The 21754-nt window shown below is 45.0% G+C and overlaps 1 protein-coding gene across 1 annotated transcript in view; it reads left to right on the forward strand.

The window, feature by feature from the left end:
- Positions 1-21754, forward strand: part of GRIN2D (glutamate ionotropic receptor NMDA type subunit 2D) — a 335290-nt gene that overhangs the window by 309097 nt on the left and 4439 nt on the right. The window contains exon 12 of the mRNA XM_066607728.1: positions 3430-3662. Within this exon, the coding sequence (XP_066463825.1) occupies positions 3430-3662 (233 nt within the window). The remainder of the gene's footprint in view (positions 1-3429; positions 3663-21754) is intronic.

The raw sequence follows: 21754 nt of genomic DNA on the forward strand, positions 1-21754 counted from the left end.
AATCAGTTTATACATAGAGATGAGCGAGCATACTCGTCCGAGCTTGATGCTCGTTCGAGTATTAGGGTGCTCGAGATGCTCGTTACTCGAGACGAGCACCACGCGGTACTCGTCTCGATTAAACGAGCACTGACCATTGAATTCAATGGAGCCGGCAATACAGCCGGCTCCATTGAAAGCAATGGCCTGCCGGCGAGCACGGGATGAATTGTCGGGAAGGGGTTAAATATATAAGCCCTTCCCTGCAATTCATCCAGAAATGTGTAAAAAAAAATATATATATATATACTCACCTGGTCCCGGCAGACGGAGTTCAGCGCGGCCAGCGGCAGTCTTCCTGAACTGCTCTGAACAGCTGTGAGTAGTATTCAGCAGCCGGGGATTTAAAATCCCCGCCTGCTGAATGAGCTGCCTCTAATTGGTCACAGCCTGACCAATCAGAGGCAGATTCCACTCACACACCCATTCATGAATTCATGAATGGGTGTGTGACTGCTGCCTCTGATTGGCTCAGCGGGACTAATCAGATGAGAGGCAGCAGTCACTCACCCATTCATAAATTCATGAATGGGTGTGTGAGTGGAATCTGCCTCTGATTGGTCAGGCTGTGACCAATTACAGGCAGCTCATTCAGCAGGCGGGGATTTTAAATCCCCGGCTGCTGAATACTACTCACAGCTGTTCAGGGCAGTTCAGGAGGACTGCCGCTGGCCGCGCTGAACTCCGTCTGCCGGGACCAGGTGAGTATATATATATTTTTTATTTTTACACATTTCTGGATGAATTGCAGGGAAGGGCTTATATATTTAACCCCTTCCCGACAATTCATCCCGCGATCGCCGGCAGCCCATTGCTTTCAATGGAGCCAGCTGTATTGCCGGCTCCATTGAATTTAATGGGCTAACATCGTTCTGCCGGGACAAGGTGAGTATATATTTTTTTAATTTTTACACATTTCTGGATGAATTGCAGGGAAGGGCTTATATATTTAAGCCCTTCCCAACAATTCATCCCGCGTTCCCAACAATTCATCCCGCGATCGCCGGCAGCCCATTGCTTTCAATGGAGCCAGCTGTATTGCCGGCTCCATTGAATTCAATGGGCTAACATCGTTCTTCTCTGCCACAGCTGTTACAGCTGTGGCAGAGGAGAACGATCTTTATGCTGACAGTGCGGGGGGGGGGGGGAGTCTCACTATTGCCACTATTGTGGCTTAATAGTCGGACCTGGGAACTTGAGATGCAGCCCAACATGTAGCCCCTCGCCTGCCCTATCCGTTTCTGTGTCGTTCCCATCACTTTCTTGAACTTCCCAGATTTTCACAAATGAAAACCTTAGCGAGCATCGGCGATATACAAAAATGCTCGAGTCGCCCATTGACTTCAATGGGGTTCGTTACTCGAAACGAACTCTCGAGCATCACTGAAAGTTCGACTCGAGTAACGAGCACCCGAGCATTTTGGTGCTCGCTCATCTCTATTTATACATCATCTTCAGTTATTTTGGGGCCTTAGCTTCAAGGTTACCACATGAGAAAAAAACTCCCATTTCTGTCCTCAGCCCTGTCTTTACAATGGAGCGGAACATACACCATACTGTTATTTATTAATTACCGTATGGGTAGCAATCTAGCGGTGGTAACCTATTTCCTCAGAGAAAAACAAAAAGCTCGTATTTTTCTTACTGCATCTTCTGTTTTTATGTAGTCTGAGAGCTTTCTCATGTTTTTTAATGCAATGATCAATCCTAATAGTGAAACATCGGCTCCCCAAAGATGTAATAAACTACATTGGAATGGAATGTAGCAGTGATACAAAATATTTCTCTTAACACATTTTAAATGAAATCCTGCTACATGAATCAGGGTAAAGGACATGGAAGTATGTTTAATAGAAAAACAAAAATTAGTAGAATTAGCTAAAATGTGTAATTCTTCCATGAGAGTGCGAGTGTAATGTGAGACACGTAGATAATAAAACTTGCCACAGTGCAAGACCGGTTTATCATTTCCATTTGCTTAGTACTGGGATGTCCCTGACAAATAAATCCTTTCACAAGAATCCTCTTGGATGTGTAGATGTTGCTGTGAAGGTATTGTAAAAGGAAAGTAAAAAATGCTGAAAAGTTGAAGAAGTAGAAAGAAAATGTTTATGGCTTCTAATACATGTTTAAAAATGGACCCTGAGCATTCTAGACCAATGCTGCTTGACTGGTGGCTAAGGGCCATGTGCAACCACCATGTGCCTTATGTTAAACTGCCGGGGTAAAGAAAAGACATATAACATGGCTGTCTTCTCCAGGATAGATATCAGGCGTAAAGAGGTTTTTCAGCCAGTGCCAACTCTCACTGCTGGGCTGCACTGAGTTCAGAGCAGAAGCCACTGCTCCGACTCCTTTGTAGTTGCCGATGCTCGTAATTGCAGGCACAGCTCTCACTGAAATGAATGGGAGCTGTACTTGTAATTACAGGCGCAGCTCTCATTGATTTCAATAAGAGCTGCACCTGCAATTACGAGCCCTGGCCTCTACACATGGGTTGGAGCAGTGGCTTCCTCTCCGACCACAGGGTAGCCTGGCACTCCCAGCTAATACTACCTGGCAAACCCCTTTAAATGTCTCCATCAGCTGAGTGCTCTGTATAACCATAAAGAATTAAAGATCTCTTCCACTTTTACTATTATTTATTACCTTAACCCTACAGGAATTTTGGATGATCAAGGTTAGCTTTACTATGCCTGTTAGGAGTCTACGTATTGTGGTCATAATACATATCAGCTGTATTATGCCTGTCTGATATAAGCCATGCTCTCTAAACTATCAGCAAATCAGTTAAACAGTCACAATGAGAAACATGAACATTTTCATCAAAAATGACTTGCCACATGAGAATACACATTGATTGTCATTAGTTTCAATGCAGCAGACCTGAGTTTGTTATGGAATTATGTGATAATACTTGAGCCCTGAGCTCATATGCACTGTGCTATGTCAAAGATGTTAGTTAACTAGGAAATTCTTCTCTGTTGACAGTATCAGGTTGTGGTCAATTGCTGAACTCTATGTTCTGCATGAGGTAGAAGGCAAATGGAGGCCTATCTCCGTTATTGGGATCAGTTGCCCAAATACTCAATGTTCTCTGTTTTTATCTGACCCATACAGAGAATAGTAATCTCTTTCTTTCTACAGTTTTTCCACATGCATAACAATCTCAATTTTATATTGCCAACTGATTTATTTATTTTTATGGTTTAATAAAATGTTATTTCTTTTTATCTATAACCTCTAGTTCTCAAAAAATGCACCATATTGTGTACTGGGAGGATATTATTTATTTCTGAAACTCTTTATACTGCTTTTCGTTGATTACAAGAGGTTATTGTAATGTACATATGATTCATATTGTTATATTTTGTGTATTTCCCTCTACAGATGAGATTGAGATGCTGGAAAGACTATGGCTATCAGGGATTTGTCACAATGACAAGATTGAAGTTATGAGCAGCAAACTGGACATTGACAACATGGCAGGTGTCTTCTATATGCTCCTCGTTGCAATGGGATTGAGTCTGCTGGTGTTTGCATGGGAGCATCTCATTTACTGGAAATTGCGGCACTGCATGAGGCATTCCGGGAGGCTTGACTTCTTATTGGCATTTAGCAGGGTAAAAATTTCATCAATTTTATTTCTGTCTTAATCCACTTAATTTCAAATAAAGTCAGTTTTGTATCTGCAGATTAAAAGACAAGAAATTCCAAATTCGAATTATTAGTTGACAGATGAAAACATTAATCTTAAACTAATAGAACTTTCTTGTTCTTAGCATAAAAATAGTTTGATGTGACCACCCACAAGTTTTAGCATTGTCTGATTTTCTGATGTTTCAGTAGCAAGATCTATACTTGACATTGGCTCTTTGTGAAGGGAATGGCATTTGATTATCTATAATTGTGTATGCAGCAAACAAAAACCTTATAAAACAACATTAAGGTGACTGATCACATACATACTAGACTGTATATACAGTACATGACCTGTTGCCTTAATGTTTTGCACACATTCAAAAAATTAACTGTTTTAAAAAACTTTGTATTTTACAATATTAAATATTTACAGTATGTTTGCCTAAGACACAAGCCCTGCAAGATAACAGAGCTAATGACTGAGCCACCATGCTTGTTCTTCTGTTTTCTTTTTCTTCCTCTTTCATCTTTCTCCTTTTCCAGAGGAGAAGAAGAAGAAGGAAGAGATCAAGGAGAAGGAGGAGGAGGAGAAAGGGTAGAAGATGAAGGAGAATAAGATCTTCTTCTTCCTCTATTCACCTTCTTATTTTCTCCTTCTCCTTCAGAGAAGAAAAAGCAGGAGAAGGTACTAGCTTGGTGGCACAGTGGCTTTGTAGCACTGGGGTTCTAGATTCACGGCTAATTATTGACAACATCTGCATGGAGTTTGCATGATCTCTTTGTGTTCTTTATTCTTGTTCTTCTCCATTTCTGGAGAAGAAAGAAGTGTGGTGGCTAAATTGTTAGGATTGCTGCCTTGCAGTATTGGAGTTCCATATTCAAATCTGTGTAAGGGCAACATCTGGATGGTGTTTTTATGTTCTCTTTGTGTTTATTCTTCCTGTTTTTAACCTCTGAAGAAGAGCAGACAAGTGTAGTTGCTTAGCTGTCAGCACTGCTGGAGGTATAGGTTCAAATCTGATCAAGGGCAACATCTTTATGGAGCTTTTCAAAATCCATGTGGATGTTCTTCTTGATGGAACTTGACCTTAATATCCTAGGTCTGAAAGGTGACAGTTCTAACAGCTAAGCTAATGAACGCTGGACCCTAATGCCAAGCCCTATGAGAAATGAAGATTGGCTCGGCTCATCTCTATTGACAAGCACTGTAGTGGCAGATTTTGTTAACCCTTTTGCAAAAGTTTACAACTACAACAATGTTAAAAGCAACAACAACCACCCAAAACTAATTACAACAACCACCCAAAACTGTGACAGAGGATCGTGATGTCCTGCCATTGCTGCTGCCATCAGCCCCATTGAAAGCAATTGGCCGCCGGCAACCCCTGCAGTGATTTTCAGGGAAGAGCTTTAAATATAAGCCCCTCCCTGAAAAATCATCCCTGGCTTCTGTAAAAAATTTTTTAAAAAAAATACTCACCTCTCCGGAGCTGTCGGGGCTCAGGTGAATCTAGCCACTTGGGTCCCCGGCACTGTAGTGAAGTTCTTTCAGCAGGCGGGGATTTAAAATCCCTGTCTGCTGAAAGGGCTGTATCTGATTGGCTGAACACTCAACCAATCACAGGCAGCACTCAGCCATTCATCGAATGACAGCTAAGTGCTGCCTGTGATTGGTCAAGGCGCTCAGCCAATCAATCAATTCAATGAATGGCTGAGCACTGCCTGTGATTAGCTGAGCGCTTAGCCAATCAGACACAGCCGTTTCAGCAGGCAATGATTTTAAATCCCTGCCTGCTGAAAGAGCTTCAGAGTAGTGCAAGGAGACAAGCAGCTAGACATGCCTGAGCCCCACAGCGGCGGAGAGGTGAGTATATATATATATATATATATATATATATATGTATTTTTTTTTTTTTTACACATGTTAGCAATGATTTTCAGGAAAGGGCTTATATTTAAAGCCCTTCCCCGAAAAACACTGCGGAGGTGCATGCAGCCTACTTTTTCAATAGGCACATAGTTTTGTTAATGCGTTTTTTTGCACATTCGTGCAGCGCTGCTTTTTGCACAACACAGATGCATGCAAAATAACGCTCGTGTGAAGGAGGCAAATGTAGAATTTAATACTTCATGCATACAGTATGTAGTTATGAGCTCTGCATTTGTCCTGATTTGTATATCACTATTCTGTGCTGATCCTTCTTATATTTACAAAGTTTTATACAGTGCTAGTTATTATTTTCATAGATGGTTCCTATATTTGCTTTCTCTTACAAACAAACATATTTATGGCTCCCACTGTTTGATACATAAACATTTCAAGAGGTTTTGCTTAGCCATTATTTTTATTGTGGCGAAACCTGCATTTTCAGCAACTGCAAGACAAAATATAGACTTCTTCCTATTAACAGGTGATTTAATATTTTTATTTAAAGGGTTACTGTGCAGCACAGTCCTGTTTGTTATGTTCTTACAGTCACAGGAACAATTCTTATATCTGCAGGGTGATGATTACATTGAATGAATCCTAACTTGTTTTGTGACAGGAAATAAAACAACATGCTTTGTATTTTATCCCTGTAGAATTCACTAATGTGGACTAGTGGATTCTAAAGAAATCTGTGATAGAAGATTTGCCCAATCTATAACAACAATGACAAATGTATCATGTTGTTTTCATGTACAATACCTGTAAAATAGGCTATGTGATGTAAGGTGCTGATAGAATAGGGAAAGAAGTTTAGCAAAAACCTAAAAATAAGTAGATTTACGATCCTGCATCAATGTAAAAGTAGAGATGAGCGAACGTACTCGTTAAGGGCGATTTCGCAATTGAGCATTGCTATTTTTGAGTACTTGGTTACTCAGGTGAAAAGATTCGGGGGTGCCGGGGGGCGGCGTGTTGAAGCGGGAGGTAGCAGTGGGGAACATGGGGGAGCTCTCTCTCCCCCCCCCCCCCCCACTCCCCTCTGCAACCCCCCGCTCACCCCCGGCGCCCCCTAATTCTTTTCATCCGAGTAGTCAGGGACTCGAAAATAGCGATGCTCGATTGTGAAATCGCCCTTAACGAGTACGTTCGCTCATCTCTAACTGTAAGGCATCAATAACACTGCATCACAGAAAAAAAATGTCTGCTACATGAGGTATTTCATGTGTCCTATACTAAACTGAGTGTGTAAAGTCCAAATCTGTAGTCGGATTTTGCCTAGGATGTCAGGGTCTGAAGCTATACACTGTGTCATTGGCTATTCATACACATGCAAGAAACTGACTTTATGTTGGTTATCCAGCCACTGTACATATCTATATTGTACTTCAAAACTGTGAGATTATAAAAACTTGTTCAACAAACATGTAATTAAAAGTTCACTTGTCTTTACGCAATCCACATACACTGTCCTAAAGTGCTTTAGGCACTTGCTTTTGCGCTTGTGAGTGCCTGTTGTTGACCGCTGCAGAAACCAGCAGTGGTCGCTAGAGATGAGCGAACGTACTCGTCCGAGTTTGATACTCGTTCGAGTATTAGCATGTTCGAGATGCTCGTTACTAGAGGCGAGCACCACGCGATGTTCGAGTTACTTTCACTTTCATCTCTGAGATGTTAGCGCGCTTTTCTGGCCAATAGAAAGACAGGGAAGGCATTACAACTTCCTCCTGTGATGTTCCAGCCCTATACCACCCCCCTGCAGTGAGTGGCTGGCGAGATTAGGTGTCACCCGAGTATATAAATCGGCCCCTCCCGCGGCTCGCCACAGATGCATTCTGACATAGCTCAGGGAAAGTGCTGCTGATGCTGGAGCTGCTATAGGGAGAGTGTTAGGAGTGATTTTAGGCTTCAAGAACCCCAACGGTCCATCTTAGGGCCACATCTGACCGTGTGCAGTACTGTTGAGGCTGCTTTTTGCAGTGTTGCACTTTTTTTTTTTTTTTTGTATATCGGCCGTGCAGAGCATTGTGTCCTCAGTCTGCAGTAATTTTACATAGTATAGGGCCAGTAGTGCTGAGGCAGGGACAGTGAAAAAGGTGAAAGACATATACTGTCTATATAGGCAGTGGGCTTTTCCAAAAAAATTTGGGACAAAAAAATCTATTTGGGCTGCCTGTGACCGTCCTGAGTGTACTGCGTGTCTGCTGGGGGTAGTAGTCCTAATTAATACGCAGCCAGCTAAGTGTTACAGCAGGCTTGCGCAGAATTCTTTCCTGGCTCTGCGTTGCCCGTTACATCACCGCTGTCATCCTGTCCAGAGGGAAACAGTCTGCAGTAATTTTACATAGTATAGGGCCAGTAGTGCTGAGGCAGGGACAGTGAAAAAGGTGAAAGACATATACTGTCTATATAGGCAGTGGGCTTTTCCCAAAAAATGTGGGACAAAAAAATCTATTTGGGCTGCCTGTGACCGTCCTGAGTGTACTGCGTCTCTGCTGGGGGTAGAAGTCCTAATTAATACGCAGCCAGCTAAGTGTTACAGCAGGCTTGCGCAAAATTCTTTCCTGGCTCTGCTGTGCGTTCCATAAGCGAAGTCAGCCTCCAACCACAGGCCAATAAGCGGCACATTTAATTACAGCGTTCTGTTTCTGCACTACTGGTAATACACCATGCTGAGGGGTAGGGGTAGGCTTAGAGGACGTGGACGCGGGCGAGGACGTGGAGGCCCAAGTCAGGGTGTGGGCACAGGCCGAGCTCCTGATCCAGGTGTATCGCAGCCGACTGCTGCGGGATTAGGAGAAAGGCACGTTTCTGGCGTCCCCACATTCATCTCACAATTAATGGGTCCACGCGGTAGACCTTTATTAGAAAATGAGCAGCATGAGCAGGTCCTGTCGTGGATGGCAGAAAGTGCATCCAGCAATCTATCGACCACCCAGAGTTCTGCGCCGTCCACTGCTGCAACTCTGAATCCTCTGGCTGCTGCTCCTCCTTCCTCCCAGCCTCCTCACTCCATTACAATGACACATTCTGAGGAGCAGGCAGACTTCCAGGAACTGTTCTCAGGCCCCTGCCCAGAATGGGCAGAAATGGTCCCTCTCCCACCGGAGGAGTTTGTCGTGACCGATGCCCAACCTTTGGAAAGTTCCCGGGGTCCGGGGGATGAGGCTGGGGACTTCCGGCAACTGTCTCAAGAGCTTTCAGTGGGTGAGGAGGACGATGACGATGAGACACAGTTGTCTATCACTCAGGTAGTAGTAATTGGAGTAAGTCCGAGGGAGGAGCGCACAGAGGATTCAGAGGAAGAGCAGCAGGACGATGAGGTGACTGACCCCACCTGGTTTGCTAAGCCTACTGAGGAGAGGTCTTCAGAGGGGGAGGCAAGGCCAGCAGCAGGGCAGGTTGGAAGAGGCAGTGCGGTGGCCAGGGGTAGAGGCAGGGCCAGACCGAATAATCCACCAACTGTTTCCCAAAGTGCACCCTCGCGCCATGCCACCCTGCAGAGGCCGAGGTGCTCAAAGGTCTAGCAGTTTTTCACTGAGAGTGCAGACGACCGACGAACAGTGGTGTGCAACCTTTGTCGTGCCAAGATCAGTCGGGGAGCCACCACCACCAGCCTCCCCACCACCAGCATGCGCAGACATCTGATGGCCAAGCACCCCACAAGGTGGGACGAAGGCCGTTCACCGCCTCCGGTTTGCACCACTGCCTCTCCCCCTGTGCCCCAACCTGCCACTGAGATCCAACCCCCCTCTCAGGACACAGGCACTACCGTCTCCAGGCCTGCACCCAAACCCTCACCTCCGCTGTCCTCGGCCCCATCCACCAATGTCTCTCAGCACACCGTCCAGCCGTCACTAGCGCAAGTGTTTGAGCGCAAGTGCAAGTACGCCGCCACGCACCCGCATGCTCAAGCGTTAAAAGTGCACATAGCCAAATTGATCAGCCTGGAGATGCTGCCGTATAGGCTGGTGGAAACGGAGGCTTTCAAAAGCATGATGGCGGCGGCGGCCCCGCTCTACTCGGTTCCCAGTCGCCACTACTTTTCCTGATTTGCCGTCCTAGCCCTGCACGACCACGTCTCCCGCAACATTGTATGCGCCCTCACCAACGCGGTTACTGCCAAAGTCTACTTAACAACGGACACGTGGACAAGCACAGGCGGGCAGGGCCACTATATCTCCCTGATGGCATATTGGGTGAATTTAGTGGAGGCTGGGACAGAGTCAGAGCCTGGGACCGCTCACGTCCTACCCACCCCCAGAATTGCGGGCCCCAGCTCGGTGGTGGTATCTGCGGCGGTGTATGCTTCCTCCACTAAACCACCCTCCTCCTCCTATGCAACCTCTGTCTCGCAATCAAGATGTGTCAGCAGCAGCACGTCGCCAGCAGTCGGTGTCGCGTGGCAGCACAGCGGTGGGCAAGCGTCAGCAGGCCGTGCTGAAACTACTCAGCTTAGGAGAGAAGAGGCACACAGCCCACGAACTGCTGCAGGGTCTGACAGAGCAGACCGACCGCTGGCTTGCGCCGCTGAGCCTCCAACCGGGCATGGTCGTGTGTGACAACGGCCGTAACCTGGTTGCTGCTCTGCAGCTCGGCAGCCTCACGCACGTGCCATGCCTGGCCCAAGTCTTTAATTTGGTTGTTCAGCGCTTTCTGAAAAGCTACCCACGCTTGTCAGACCTGCTCGGAAAGGTGCGCCGGCTCTGCGCACATTTCCGCAAGTCCCACACGGACGCTGCCACCCTGCGCACCCTGCAACATCGGTTTAATCTGCCAGTGCACCGACTGCTGTGCGATGTGCCCACACGGTGGAACTCTACGCTCCACATGTTGGCCAGGCTCTATGAGCAGCGTAGAGCTTTAGTGGAATACCAACTCCAACATGGGCGGCGCAGTGGGAGTCAGCCTCCTCAATACTTTACAGAAGAGTGGGCCTGGTTGGCAGACATCTGCCAGGTCCTTGGAAACTTTGAGGATTCTACCCAGATGGTGAGCGTCGATGCTGCAATCATTAGTGTCACCATTCCTCTGCTATGCCTCTTGAGAAGTTCCCTGCAAAGCATAAAGGCAGACGCTTTGCGCTCGGAAACGGAGGTGGGGGAAGACAGTATGTCGCTGGATAGTCAGAGCACCCTCCTGTCTTTATCAGCGCGTTGAGGAGGAGGAGGAGGAGGAGGAGGTGGAGGAGCATGAAGAGGAGGGGGAAGAGACAGCTTGGCCCACTGCTGAGGGTACCCATGCTGCTTGCCTGTCATCCTTTCAGCGTGTATGGCCTGAGGAGGAGGAGGAGGAGGAGGATCCTGAAAGTGATCTTCCTAGTGAGGACAGCCATGTGTTGCATACAGGTACCCTGGCACACATGGCTGACTTCATGTTAGGATGCCTTTCTCGTGACCCTCGCGTTACACGCATTCTGTCCACTATGGATTACTGGGTGTACACACTGCTCGACCCACGGTATAAGGAGAACCTTTCCACTCTCATACCCGAAGAGGAAAGGGGTTAGAGAGTGATGCTATACCACAGGACCGTGACGGACAAGCTGATGGTAAAATTCCCATCCGACAGCGCTAGTGGCAGAAGGCGCAGTTCCGAGGGCCAGGTAGCAGGGGAGGTGCGGAGATCAGGCAGCATGTACAGCACAGGCAGGGGAACACTCTGTAAGGCCTTTGACAGCTTTCTGGCTCCCCAGCAAGACTGTGTCACTGCTCCCCAGTCAAGGCTGAGTCGGCGGGAGCACTGTAAAAGGATGGTGAGGGAGTACGTAGCCGATCGCACAATCGTCCTCCGTGACGCCTCTGCCCCCTACAACTACTGGGTGTCGAAGCTGGACACGTGGCCTGAACTCGCGCTCTATGCCCTGGAGGTGCTTGCTTGTCCTGCGGCTAGCGTCTTGTCAGAGAGGGTGTTTAGTGCGGCTGGGGGAATCATCACGGATAAGCGTACCCGCCTGTCAACCGACAGTGCCGACAGGCTTACACTCATAAAGATGAACAAAGCCTGGATTTCCCCAGACTTTTCTTCTCCACCAGCGAACAGCAGCGATACCTAAACAATACGTAGGCTGCACCCGCGGATGGAAGCATCGTTCTCTATCACCATAAAAAACGGGCACCTTTTAGCTTCATCAATCTGTGTATTATATTCATCCTCCTCCTCCTGCTCCTCCTCCTGAAACCTCACGTAATCACGCCGAACAGGCAATTTTTCTTAGGCCCACAAGGCTCAGTCATATAATTTTTGTAAACAATTTTTATACGTTTCAATGCTCATTAAAGCGTTGAAACTTGCACCTGAACCAATTTTTATTTTAACTGGGCTGCCTCCAGGCCTAGTTACAAATTAAGCCACATTAACCAAAGCGATTAATGGGTTTTACCTGCCCTCTTGGTTGGGCATGGGCAATTTTTCTGAGGTACATTAGTACTGTTGGTACACCAATTTTTTGGGGCCCTCGCCTACAGTGTAATCCAATTATTTTTTTGCCCACCTGTATTAAAGCTGACGTTACATCAGCTGTGCTGGGCACTGCAATGGGATGTATTTATGTACCGCCGGTGGCTTCCTGGCACCCACCCATGCTGTCGGTCCACACGGAGTTGTAACTGCATGTGTCCACTTCTAAAGAACCCCAGTCTGACTGGGGCATGCAGTGTGGGCCGAAGCCCACCTGCATTAAACATGACATTACCTCAGCTGTGCTGGGCACTGCAATGGGATATATTTATGTACCGCCGGTGGGTTCCAGGGAGCCACCCATGCTGTGGGTCCACAGGGACTTCACAATAGGGAGTTTTACCTGCCTGTGTCTATGAATTAAAAACCCCGGTAAGGTTGGGGCATGCAGTGTGGGCCAAAGCCCACCTGCATTTAATCTGACGTTAGCTCTGCTGTCCAGGGCACTGCAATGGGATACATTTATGTACAGCCGGTGGGTTCCAGGGAGCCACCCATGCTGTGTGTGCACACGGAATTCCCATTACGGAGTTGTACCTGCCTGTGACTATTTATAAAAAAACGCGGTCTGACTGGGGCATGCAGACCCCTTGACAGAATGAATAGTGTGTGGCACATAGGTTCCCCATTGCTATGCCCACGTGTGCAGCTCCAGATGGAGATGGCACAGGATTGGATTTCTCATTGCTTCTGTACAGCATTGTGGGCTATCGCCCCGCCCCTTTTAAAGAGGGTCGCTGCCTAGCCGTGCCAACCCTCTGCAGTGTGTGCCTGCGGTTCCTCCTCATGGCAGACGCACTTCTAAATAGACATGAGGGTGGTGTGACAAGAGGGCAGCTGAAGGCTGCACAGGGACAATTTGTTGTGCGCTGTGGACACTGGGTCGTGCGGGGGGGGGGGGTTTGGGCAGCATGTAACCCAGGAGAAGTGGCAGCGGAGTGTCATGCAGGCAGTGATTGTGCTTTGTTGGAGGTAGTGTGGTGCTTAGCCAAGGTATGCATTGCTAATGAGGGCTTTTCAGAAGTAAAAATTGTTGGGAGGGGGGGGGCCCACTCTTGCCGCTATTGTGGCTTAATAGTGGGACCTGGGAACTTGAGATGCAGCCCAACATGTAGCCCCTCGTCTCCCCTATCCGTTTCTGTGTCGTTCCCATCACTTTCTTGAATTGCCCAGATTTTCACAAATGGAAACCTTAGCGAGCATCGGCGATATACAAAAATGCTCGGGTCACCCATTGACTTCAATGGGGTTCGTTACTCGAAACGAACCCTCGAGCATCGCGAAAATTTCGTCTCGAGTAACGAGCACCCGAGCACTTTGGTGCTCGTTCATCTCTAGTGGTCACCCTTCATGTTGGGGTTGAAGTGGCCTTGATATCTTTTTTGCATGGTGGCAATATCCTGTTGGAATCTTTCCCCATGTTCATCACTCACTTCACTCAAATTTGTAGGGAAAAAACAGATGAGAATGTAAGAAATGAATTTTGAGCGACATTCGGCAGCGAAGTTGCTGATACGCTGCTAACATGTTGCTTACAAGTTCAACATGGTTTCAGCCCGATGGTTGCCAAGAAAGTTTTGCACAACTAGCACAAATGCATCCCAAGTGACGAGTTAAAGCACGCTCAATTTGGATCTGAATGTGTCATCACGCATTAATTTGCAGATTTCAAGACCCTGCTTTTAGTTTGGCTTCTGTTTTGGTTTTTCCAAACTTGTCCTTCAGATACTGGAAACATTTCTATTTTGATCCATAGCCACAACAAAGTTTTTCACTAGGCTCAGCTTAAAGTGAAAAGGTGGAAGGTACACTTTAATTGGATCAAACTGTAATGCATGTAGCACATTGTATCTGCCAGCAGTGTGCTCAGCTCTGGATGACCATGGTTCCACTTTGTAATAATTGCTCTCATCACGACTGTTCCATAGGCACAGAAAGCACATGTGTTTTGTGTACCCCAACTGTAGACCCAACAGGAGTGCCACAAAATTCAGGTCACCACAAATTATGATTTTAGTAGTTGATCAGCTTCAAAAGAAGTTGCATTGACTCGCATGTCTCTTTCATTGCCACAGCATGAGCAATGGGAACAGAAGGCTTTCCGTTGCTATTGTGTAGCAATACAGCTTTCAGAGTAGCTTTGCCAGAGTCTATAAATAATCTCCACTGCTCAGGTACATTGTCGCAATCTAGCTCCAGTATCAGGCCATTCACATCAGTACAAAAGCAAATCAGCAATATTGTAAAGCGGGTAACATAAATGGTGCAAAAAACATTAAAGGATGCACTTTTTTTGCATCATTTATGCTGCTCTCTCTACATTATTGCTGATACTGACTTGGATCCACGGTTTGGATTCTTTTGGGCTATGCATTGAATCCATCTCACTTAACCCTTTCCAATCCACTGTCTGACCTCTGAAGACATTATGATTTATGGCTGTACAGCTCTGATGTTGGAAGACGTCCGTCGGGGTTCTCTTACTGTATATTGCCAGTCTCTCTACTGTCAGAGCCTATCTAACGTGTCATCTCATGCAGTACTGGTTATAGCCAACAGATAGCGCCCTTGCATAACAGTAGAAAAAGAGTAAGCCCCCTAGTAAAACCAGGATACAAATTGGATTGGAAAGGGTTAATACAGGATCAGGTCTGTGCTGCTGATTGACTTTTTGCTGTGTTAAGGCCCATTTAGACACAACGATTATCGCTCAAAATTCGCTCAAAAGCTGTCTTTTGAGTGATAATTGTTGTGTGTAACTGCAATTAAATCATGCAGTTTTCGTTATCCTGTCACTCATCGTCATCTTTCAGCAGGCTGAAAGACAACGAAGAGCCTTATCAGGAATTCACAGCAGGATACAGCTGATACTTTTGTTTCAGCTGTATCCCGCTCCCTGATCACAGGCTGGGTATGAAGAACACAGCGGTCCAGCTCTGTTCTCCATGCCTGGCACAGAGCGCTCAGCTGTATAACAGTCGGGCGCTCCGTGCAGAAAACATCTGGATGCAGAAGACAAGCGGGGACACCCCGTTTGTCTTCTGCATCCTCCGTTCCGAGCGTTCGGCTGTATAACAGCTGGGCGCTCGGAGTGGGGATACCCTGCTTGTCTTCTGCATTCTCCGCTGGCAGCGCAAGGTGATCACTGATCTTGAAAAGTCGCTTGAGTGACATCTTTTGACCGATTATCGTTGTGTCTAAGTGGGCCTTTAGTACAAAAACAAATGTCATTTTCCAGCTTGTAATATGATGATACTTTTGCATGACAATCACAAAATTGTAAGGTTGTACATTTTTATAGTAAATTCCATTCATGTAGGCTAATAATTCACACTTCTCTTTTGATAGAGACAGGTCTCTCACTAGATCAGCTATATCAGATTGGCTCAGCAGGTGGGGCTTACCCTGTTCAGATTCTGGTGTATCAGCAGCACCATCATCCTCATGATACCCATCAGAACTGTCACTTTGAGAAGCAACAGATGCAGCCGGAATTGGCCCTGTATTCTCAGTGTCACGTGGCACTGGCTTCAGGACAGACTCACAATCAGGAAAAACAATTTTGACTTGTCCTTTTTTGAAAATCAAGCAACATTAGTCATGCAGAAATAGCAGTGTGAGTGATGATCTTTCAGTTCATACCAAATCATAGGCATTGCCTTCCTCTTGCCATTGAGCCACTGTGTGAGACAAGAGTAGCACACAGTACAGCAGATGTGAGATGCCCATCTTTTGCCTTGATCTCCAACTTTACACCCACAATAGTACTTGTAAGCAATCTCCATTCTTTTTGTCATTTTTTTTCCGCTGAACACATGTGGTGTATTTACCACAGATATAGCAAACATTGTCTAGATGGTTAACAGCTTTGCCTGCTCATCTTTAGGCTAAGCCAAACATACTATCAATATAAGAAAACAGTATTGTCAATTACAAGCTTATGCTTGGCCCATCTAGCATTATATAGGCATAGCAACTGCTGACATCAGCTTAACGACATGCCCAGATGTTCCCAGATGATGCAGGAACCCGCTGCTGCCAGGATGTGTTACACATGAGGCACTGGAAGGCATGATGCAGGTAATGGTGCAGCAATTATAATGTTGCCATCCATCAGTGCGTGGGCTCATCTACCAAGCTGTCACCAAACTATAGTTGGCCTATAACATTAGATGTAGACATCCTAGGTAAATTTTGACCTCAGATTCTGATTCAGTGCACTCTATTTCATGAAAATAACATGTTTTACGCCCAGTAGCAACATCTTTGTTATCAGTGTAATTGAAAAGGGTCTCAGACCAATATAGGTCTCAAGTAGAATCAACAGATCTGAAGGGATTCCTAAGGAAGCCAGTACACTGGTAATGCACTTTCCTCTTTCAAACCAGCTAATGGTGGATACAATGTCTTATAATGAAGTGGGATGGATGTAAATGTTGTCCTTGATTAGATTTGAACCTATGACCCCAGCCAATAGTGCTAACGACTGAGCTAGAACTATTGAATCCCCCCTAACCCCACCCCTCACACACACACACTCCTCAGACAATGTTTAATACTTGTTTTAGGGGTGTAATGAATTTCTGGTTTGGTTCAGACTAATTCAGACTGAACCAAATTTTTTGATGAAATTCACCATAGTGGCCGAACTGAACTTTTAAAAAGTTTGTTCATGTCTAATTTTGGGATAACCTCTTTAATACAAATGGAGAAAAACTAAATTAACAAGATAGCTGACAAAATCCACATATTTTCATGTATTTGTATGTGGTTAGTTAGTATAGTTACCTTAGTGTTTTAAAACCTGCTCACAACATATTTAACTAAATGTCAAGGTTTCACCCTTTAAAAAGGGGGTCAATCACATTAAGTACAATGACATTTTAGATAAATATTTTCATCAGAACTAACTTGATATAAACTATACTATTTTACATATATCTTATCCACAACCTTGTACTTACTTATCACATACAGCACTCATCACCCTCTTCTTCACATTGCTCATTCATTCTGCAGTCTCCATTGACATAAGAGCACCCATGTAATTAACATGCCAGCCACATTAATAGCTGCCTGAAAAATGTGCCTTTTCATTGCACCATGGTTTCTTAGGTGATTCCTGGCAAAGTATACTGCCTTAATCTCTCTTATTCTTGTCCCCCTCCCCCCGCCTTGTTACTGTTTCTCAAAAATTAATGACCTAAAACAAGGACAAACAGAAAGACATAACAGATCATTCTAGGAAGAGAGTAAAAACAGATCAGATAAGGGAGACTGAGAGAGAATTCGAATGTATCCAGTAAATACTGTATAATCATTATGTAAAATCCTGGAAATGATCAAACCTCTTTAACAATTACTGCACTGGTTTCAGGTTGTTGTTTCCACTAAAAATATGAAAACATATTATTTTTAATCAGAAATATGGATATTGGATCTCCTATATATAAAAAAATACAATTATAGTAATCGCTCCAGAAAATACTAAATGTTATAGAAAGCAAGCAGTCAACTCCACAAATCTATGTGCAGTCTGCCCTACAGTGCCCAATAATGTTTTATGTAGTATGCATAAAACCATGCATGACTACAGTACCTGTAAAGGTAAAAATACCTATAAATCTTGTATTTACCTATGAATATAGAGATATTCATAAATCAACCCTTATAATTGGTAGGGGATGCAGTTGCCCTTGGTCACAGGAGCCTTAGGGCGCTCATAAGGCCACTCTTCTCCATATAGGGAACCTAGTACTATGAATCAAGGGTCCTGTTACAGGGTTTGCATTGGGGCCCAGGAGCTTCAAGTTACGCGTCTGCGTTAAGGGGTTAAGAGATGTTGGTGGCTCCCAAGATAAACCTTTGCACCCTGGCCCATGATCCTTTAGCTACGCGCCTGCCTCCATACAATAATGAGGCACCTAGCTCAGCAACCTCGCCATGATTGCCCCTATAGTAAAAATCTACCTGGGCTCAGAACTACTCCATGTAAAAAAGATTTTACAGAAATTACACATACTAATACATGAATATGAATTTTATTTATTATCCCTTTAAGATATTTGTTCCTATTGATATCTACTGTGTAGTTAAAATTCTATTCATTTTAATGCTAAACATTCTACCTAGCACTTGCAATGCGGCATACGACGGATCATAGATTCTGGGAGAGCTGTACTATTTGTAAGCTTGTGTATTATAGAACCTATGAAGTTTTTACAGAGTCATGCACAGGTTCTGTAATACATGAGCTTTGAGACAGTCTAAGCTCCTTCTTCAGAAACATCTTCTATGTGAATGCTTTTGTGGTCTCAGAGCTGATTCATTATATCCATTAAGTTTCTTGAAGTTCTTTCATCCAAAGCTCACAAAAGGAATTTTAATTTCCTGCAGAAAAAAAAGATTCCTATGAATAAACGGTTTGATAGTGTTACCATTCTGACATGTGAGTTTCACAATTTTCAATACTTGGAGACAAAATTATCTTGCGCAGTACATTACAGTATTACTCTATGAGAATGGTGCATGGCAGAAGTAAAGATTATCCTGCCAACTCTTAATTAAAAAGTCAAAAGGACATACAGTAAAATACTATTAAAGTAGAAAGTAACAGAATGCATGTCTTATCGTTCGTATTTTAAGTGAGATAGGCTGATGAAATACGAAACAGAGGGCGCAAATGTACTTTTTACAGTCTGAACTCTTGAGATTGAAATTTAGATTCTATTTGCCTTAGCATTAAGGCCCCCATGCATATTAGGCAACTTTCAGGTGAGCGTATTGTCACATAATACAGATGTGTTACAATTACAATCGTATGCCATTAGTGTTTCATCATTGATCTGTATTTTCTCTGTTTTTAGTGTCATTGGTTTTAATTTCCACTTGTCAAATATAGATTCCTATTTGCTCAATAGAAAATAATACCAATGAATGCAAAAATGCCTAAAAATTGCGACCATGTGAAGCACTGGATTCCAATGTATTCAGTCACACTGATTTTTAGGAGTGTGTAAAAATGCATCGGGAAAAATAGCAAAATTTATATGCGCTTCATCAAAAGATAGGTCTTGACTCTTGACCTATCTTTTGCCGAAAAAAAGCAGAACGCGCCCATACACTGCTATGGGAGCTGAAAAAAAGGGAGGGGGAGGGAGTTTACTCATGTCCAATGTTGGGGAAAGAAGACAGCTGGTTCTATTAAAGCATTAGCAGTCATTCCAATCAAGGAATATCCACGCTACAGCGTGTTTTTTTGCCGGAATGCTGCAACCACCCGTGCGAATGGCCGAAAATATGCTAAATAAAATCAGGACTTGATCATGACTATTCTTCATTCACGTGATTTTTCAGCGCGTATGGCCGAATGTAAAACCGCATAACAATGAGCCCTTAAATTGTATTTAACTGAACTGGATAATTTCAGTGGGCCAGAGGACTCCCACGTGTGTTTTGGTGCCTATGAATTTTCCTCCAAAGGATGATATCAGGGGAAAGAAAAATCAATTTCAATGCCAGGTCCTTTTGAACCCCATGGAAATTACACCCCCCCCCCCCCCAGAGTTCTCTGGCTGTGGTTTACCTCCCCCTAAACCGAGCATCCATGTGATGGGGGAATTGGAGGAAACAACTATTGAAGGTCTATGGGCACCATTAGGGTCTGTTCCTTCTGATTTCTATTGCTATTTGATGGCTTGTATAGTATAGCATGGTATGGGAAAAATAAAAACCAGATGAATCCTTTAGATGTCAATAGAATTCATCAGGACTCATTATAATCTATTACACAAAGAGTTCAGCACATTTATCATGACTCACAATTACAAGAATCATTTACACGGAGATGTTCAGATGAAGAAAATGTTGCGGCAAAAATATATGGCCGTTTAGGGAAAGCTGAGTGTACCTTGTGAATGACATCATATGACCCATGTTATGGCTATAGCCTGCTGAGGGACAGCAGAGTGTACCCTGTGACTGAACTCCAGGTGGCCCGTGCAGTAGGGCTGCTCACACCAAGACTTCAGTACGTCATATGATGGAGGAATTAAATGACAGAGCCCACACAGTTATGGATTCATCAAAGAATTCCCACCCCACCTGGGTCAGGCGGCTTTTATTTATACCCCCCCAACATTGGGATTTCACAACATTATTGGTCAATTAACTATGCAAGTTTATTGGTTAGTTTTCAATTAGAGATGAGCGAATATACTCGCTAAGGCTAACTACTCGAGCGAGTAGTGCCTTAGCCGAGTATCCTCCTGCTCGTCTCTAAAGATTCGGGGGAGCGGCAGGGGAGAGCGGGGAGTAATGGTGGGGAGATCTCTCTCTCCCTCTCTCCCCCCCCCCGCTCCGCCCTGCTCACCGCCGCAACTCACCTGTCACCCGCGCCGACAGCTGAATCTTTACAGATGAGCCGGAGGATACTCGGCTAAGGCACTACTCGCTCGAGTAGTTAGCCTTAGCGAGTATACTCGCTCATCTCTATTTTCAATCCAACATTTTTCATAGGTCAATTTAACCCTTCTTCGTGTCCATTGGTTACATCTAGAGATGAGCGAGCATACTCGTCCAAGCTTGATGCTCGTTCGAGTATTAGGGTGCTTGAGATGCTCGTTACGCGAGACGAGCACCACGCGGTACTCGACTCGATTAAACGAGCACTGACCATTGAATTTAATGGAGCCGGCAATACAGCCGACTCCATTGAAAGCAATGGGTTGCCGGCGAGCGCGGGATGAATTTTCGGAAAGGACTTAAAAATATAAGCCCTTCCCTGAAATTCATCCAGAAATGTGTAAAAAGTAAAAAAAAAATATACTCACCTTGTCCCGGCAGACGGAGTTCAGCGGCGGCCGCCGGCAGTTCTCCTGAACTGCTGTGAGTAGTATTCAGCAGCCGGGGATTTAAAATCCCTGCCTGCTGAATGAGCTGCCTCTGATTGGTCACAGCCTCACCAATCAGAGGCAGCTCTCACTCACCCATTCATGAATTCATGAATGGGTGAGTGAGTGCTGCCTCTGATTGGCTCAGCGCAGGGACCAATCAGGGGCAGCTCTCAGCTGTCATTGTGGCTTAATAGTGAGACCTCGGAGCCCGAAATGCAGCCCTGCACATTGCTCCTCGCCTGCCCTATCCGTTTCTGTGTTTTTTACATGACTTTGGTGATTTGCTAAGATTTTCACAAATGAAAACCTTAGCGGAGCACCAGTCATATACAAAAATGCTCGAGTCGCCCATTGACTTCAATGGGGTTCGTTACTCGAAACGAACTCTCGAGCATCACTGAAAGTTCGACTCGAGTAACGAGCACTCGAGCATTTTGGTGCTCGCTCATCTCTAGTTGCATCTCATTATTCCAAAAAAATATCATAGTTCTTTGGACAGTTCTCAATCCGACCTTTGATTGGTTACTTCTTGAACAATACATGGCATTCACTGGATACATTCTGATTCTTCATTTGCATACTTTCAAGAAACTATTAACCCTTTCCAATCCACTGTCTGACGTCTAAAGACATTCTGATTGAGGGCTGTACAGCTCCGATATCAGAAGACGTCCGGCAGGGTATTCTTACTGTAGATTACTGGCCGCTCTGTTGTCGGGGGGGCCTCTTCAGAATGTCACATACTGTAGTACTTGCTCTAGCCAGTAGATGGCGCCATTTTATAATGGCAGAA

The sequence above is a fragment of the Eleutherodactylus coqui genome, chromosome 6 (genome assembly GCF_035609145.1).
Source record: "Eleutherodactylus coqui strain aEleCoq1 chromosome 6, aEleCoq1.hap1, whole genome shotgun sequence".
Classification (NCBI taxonomy): domain Eukaryota; kingdom Metazoa; phylum Chordata; class Amphibia; order Anura; family Eleutherodactylidae; genus Eleutherodactylus; species Eleutherodactylus coqui.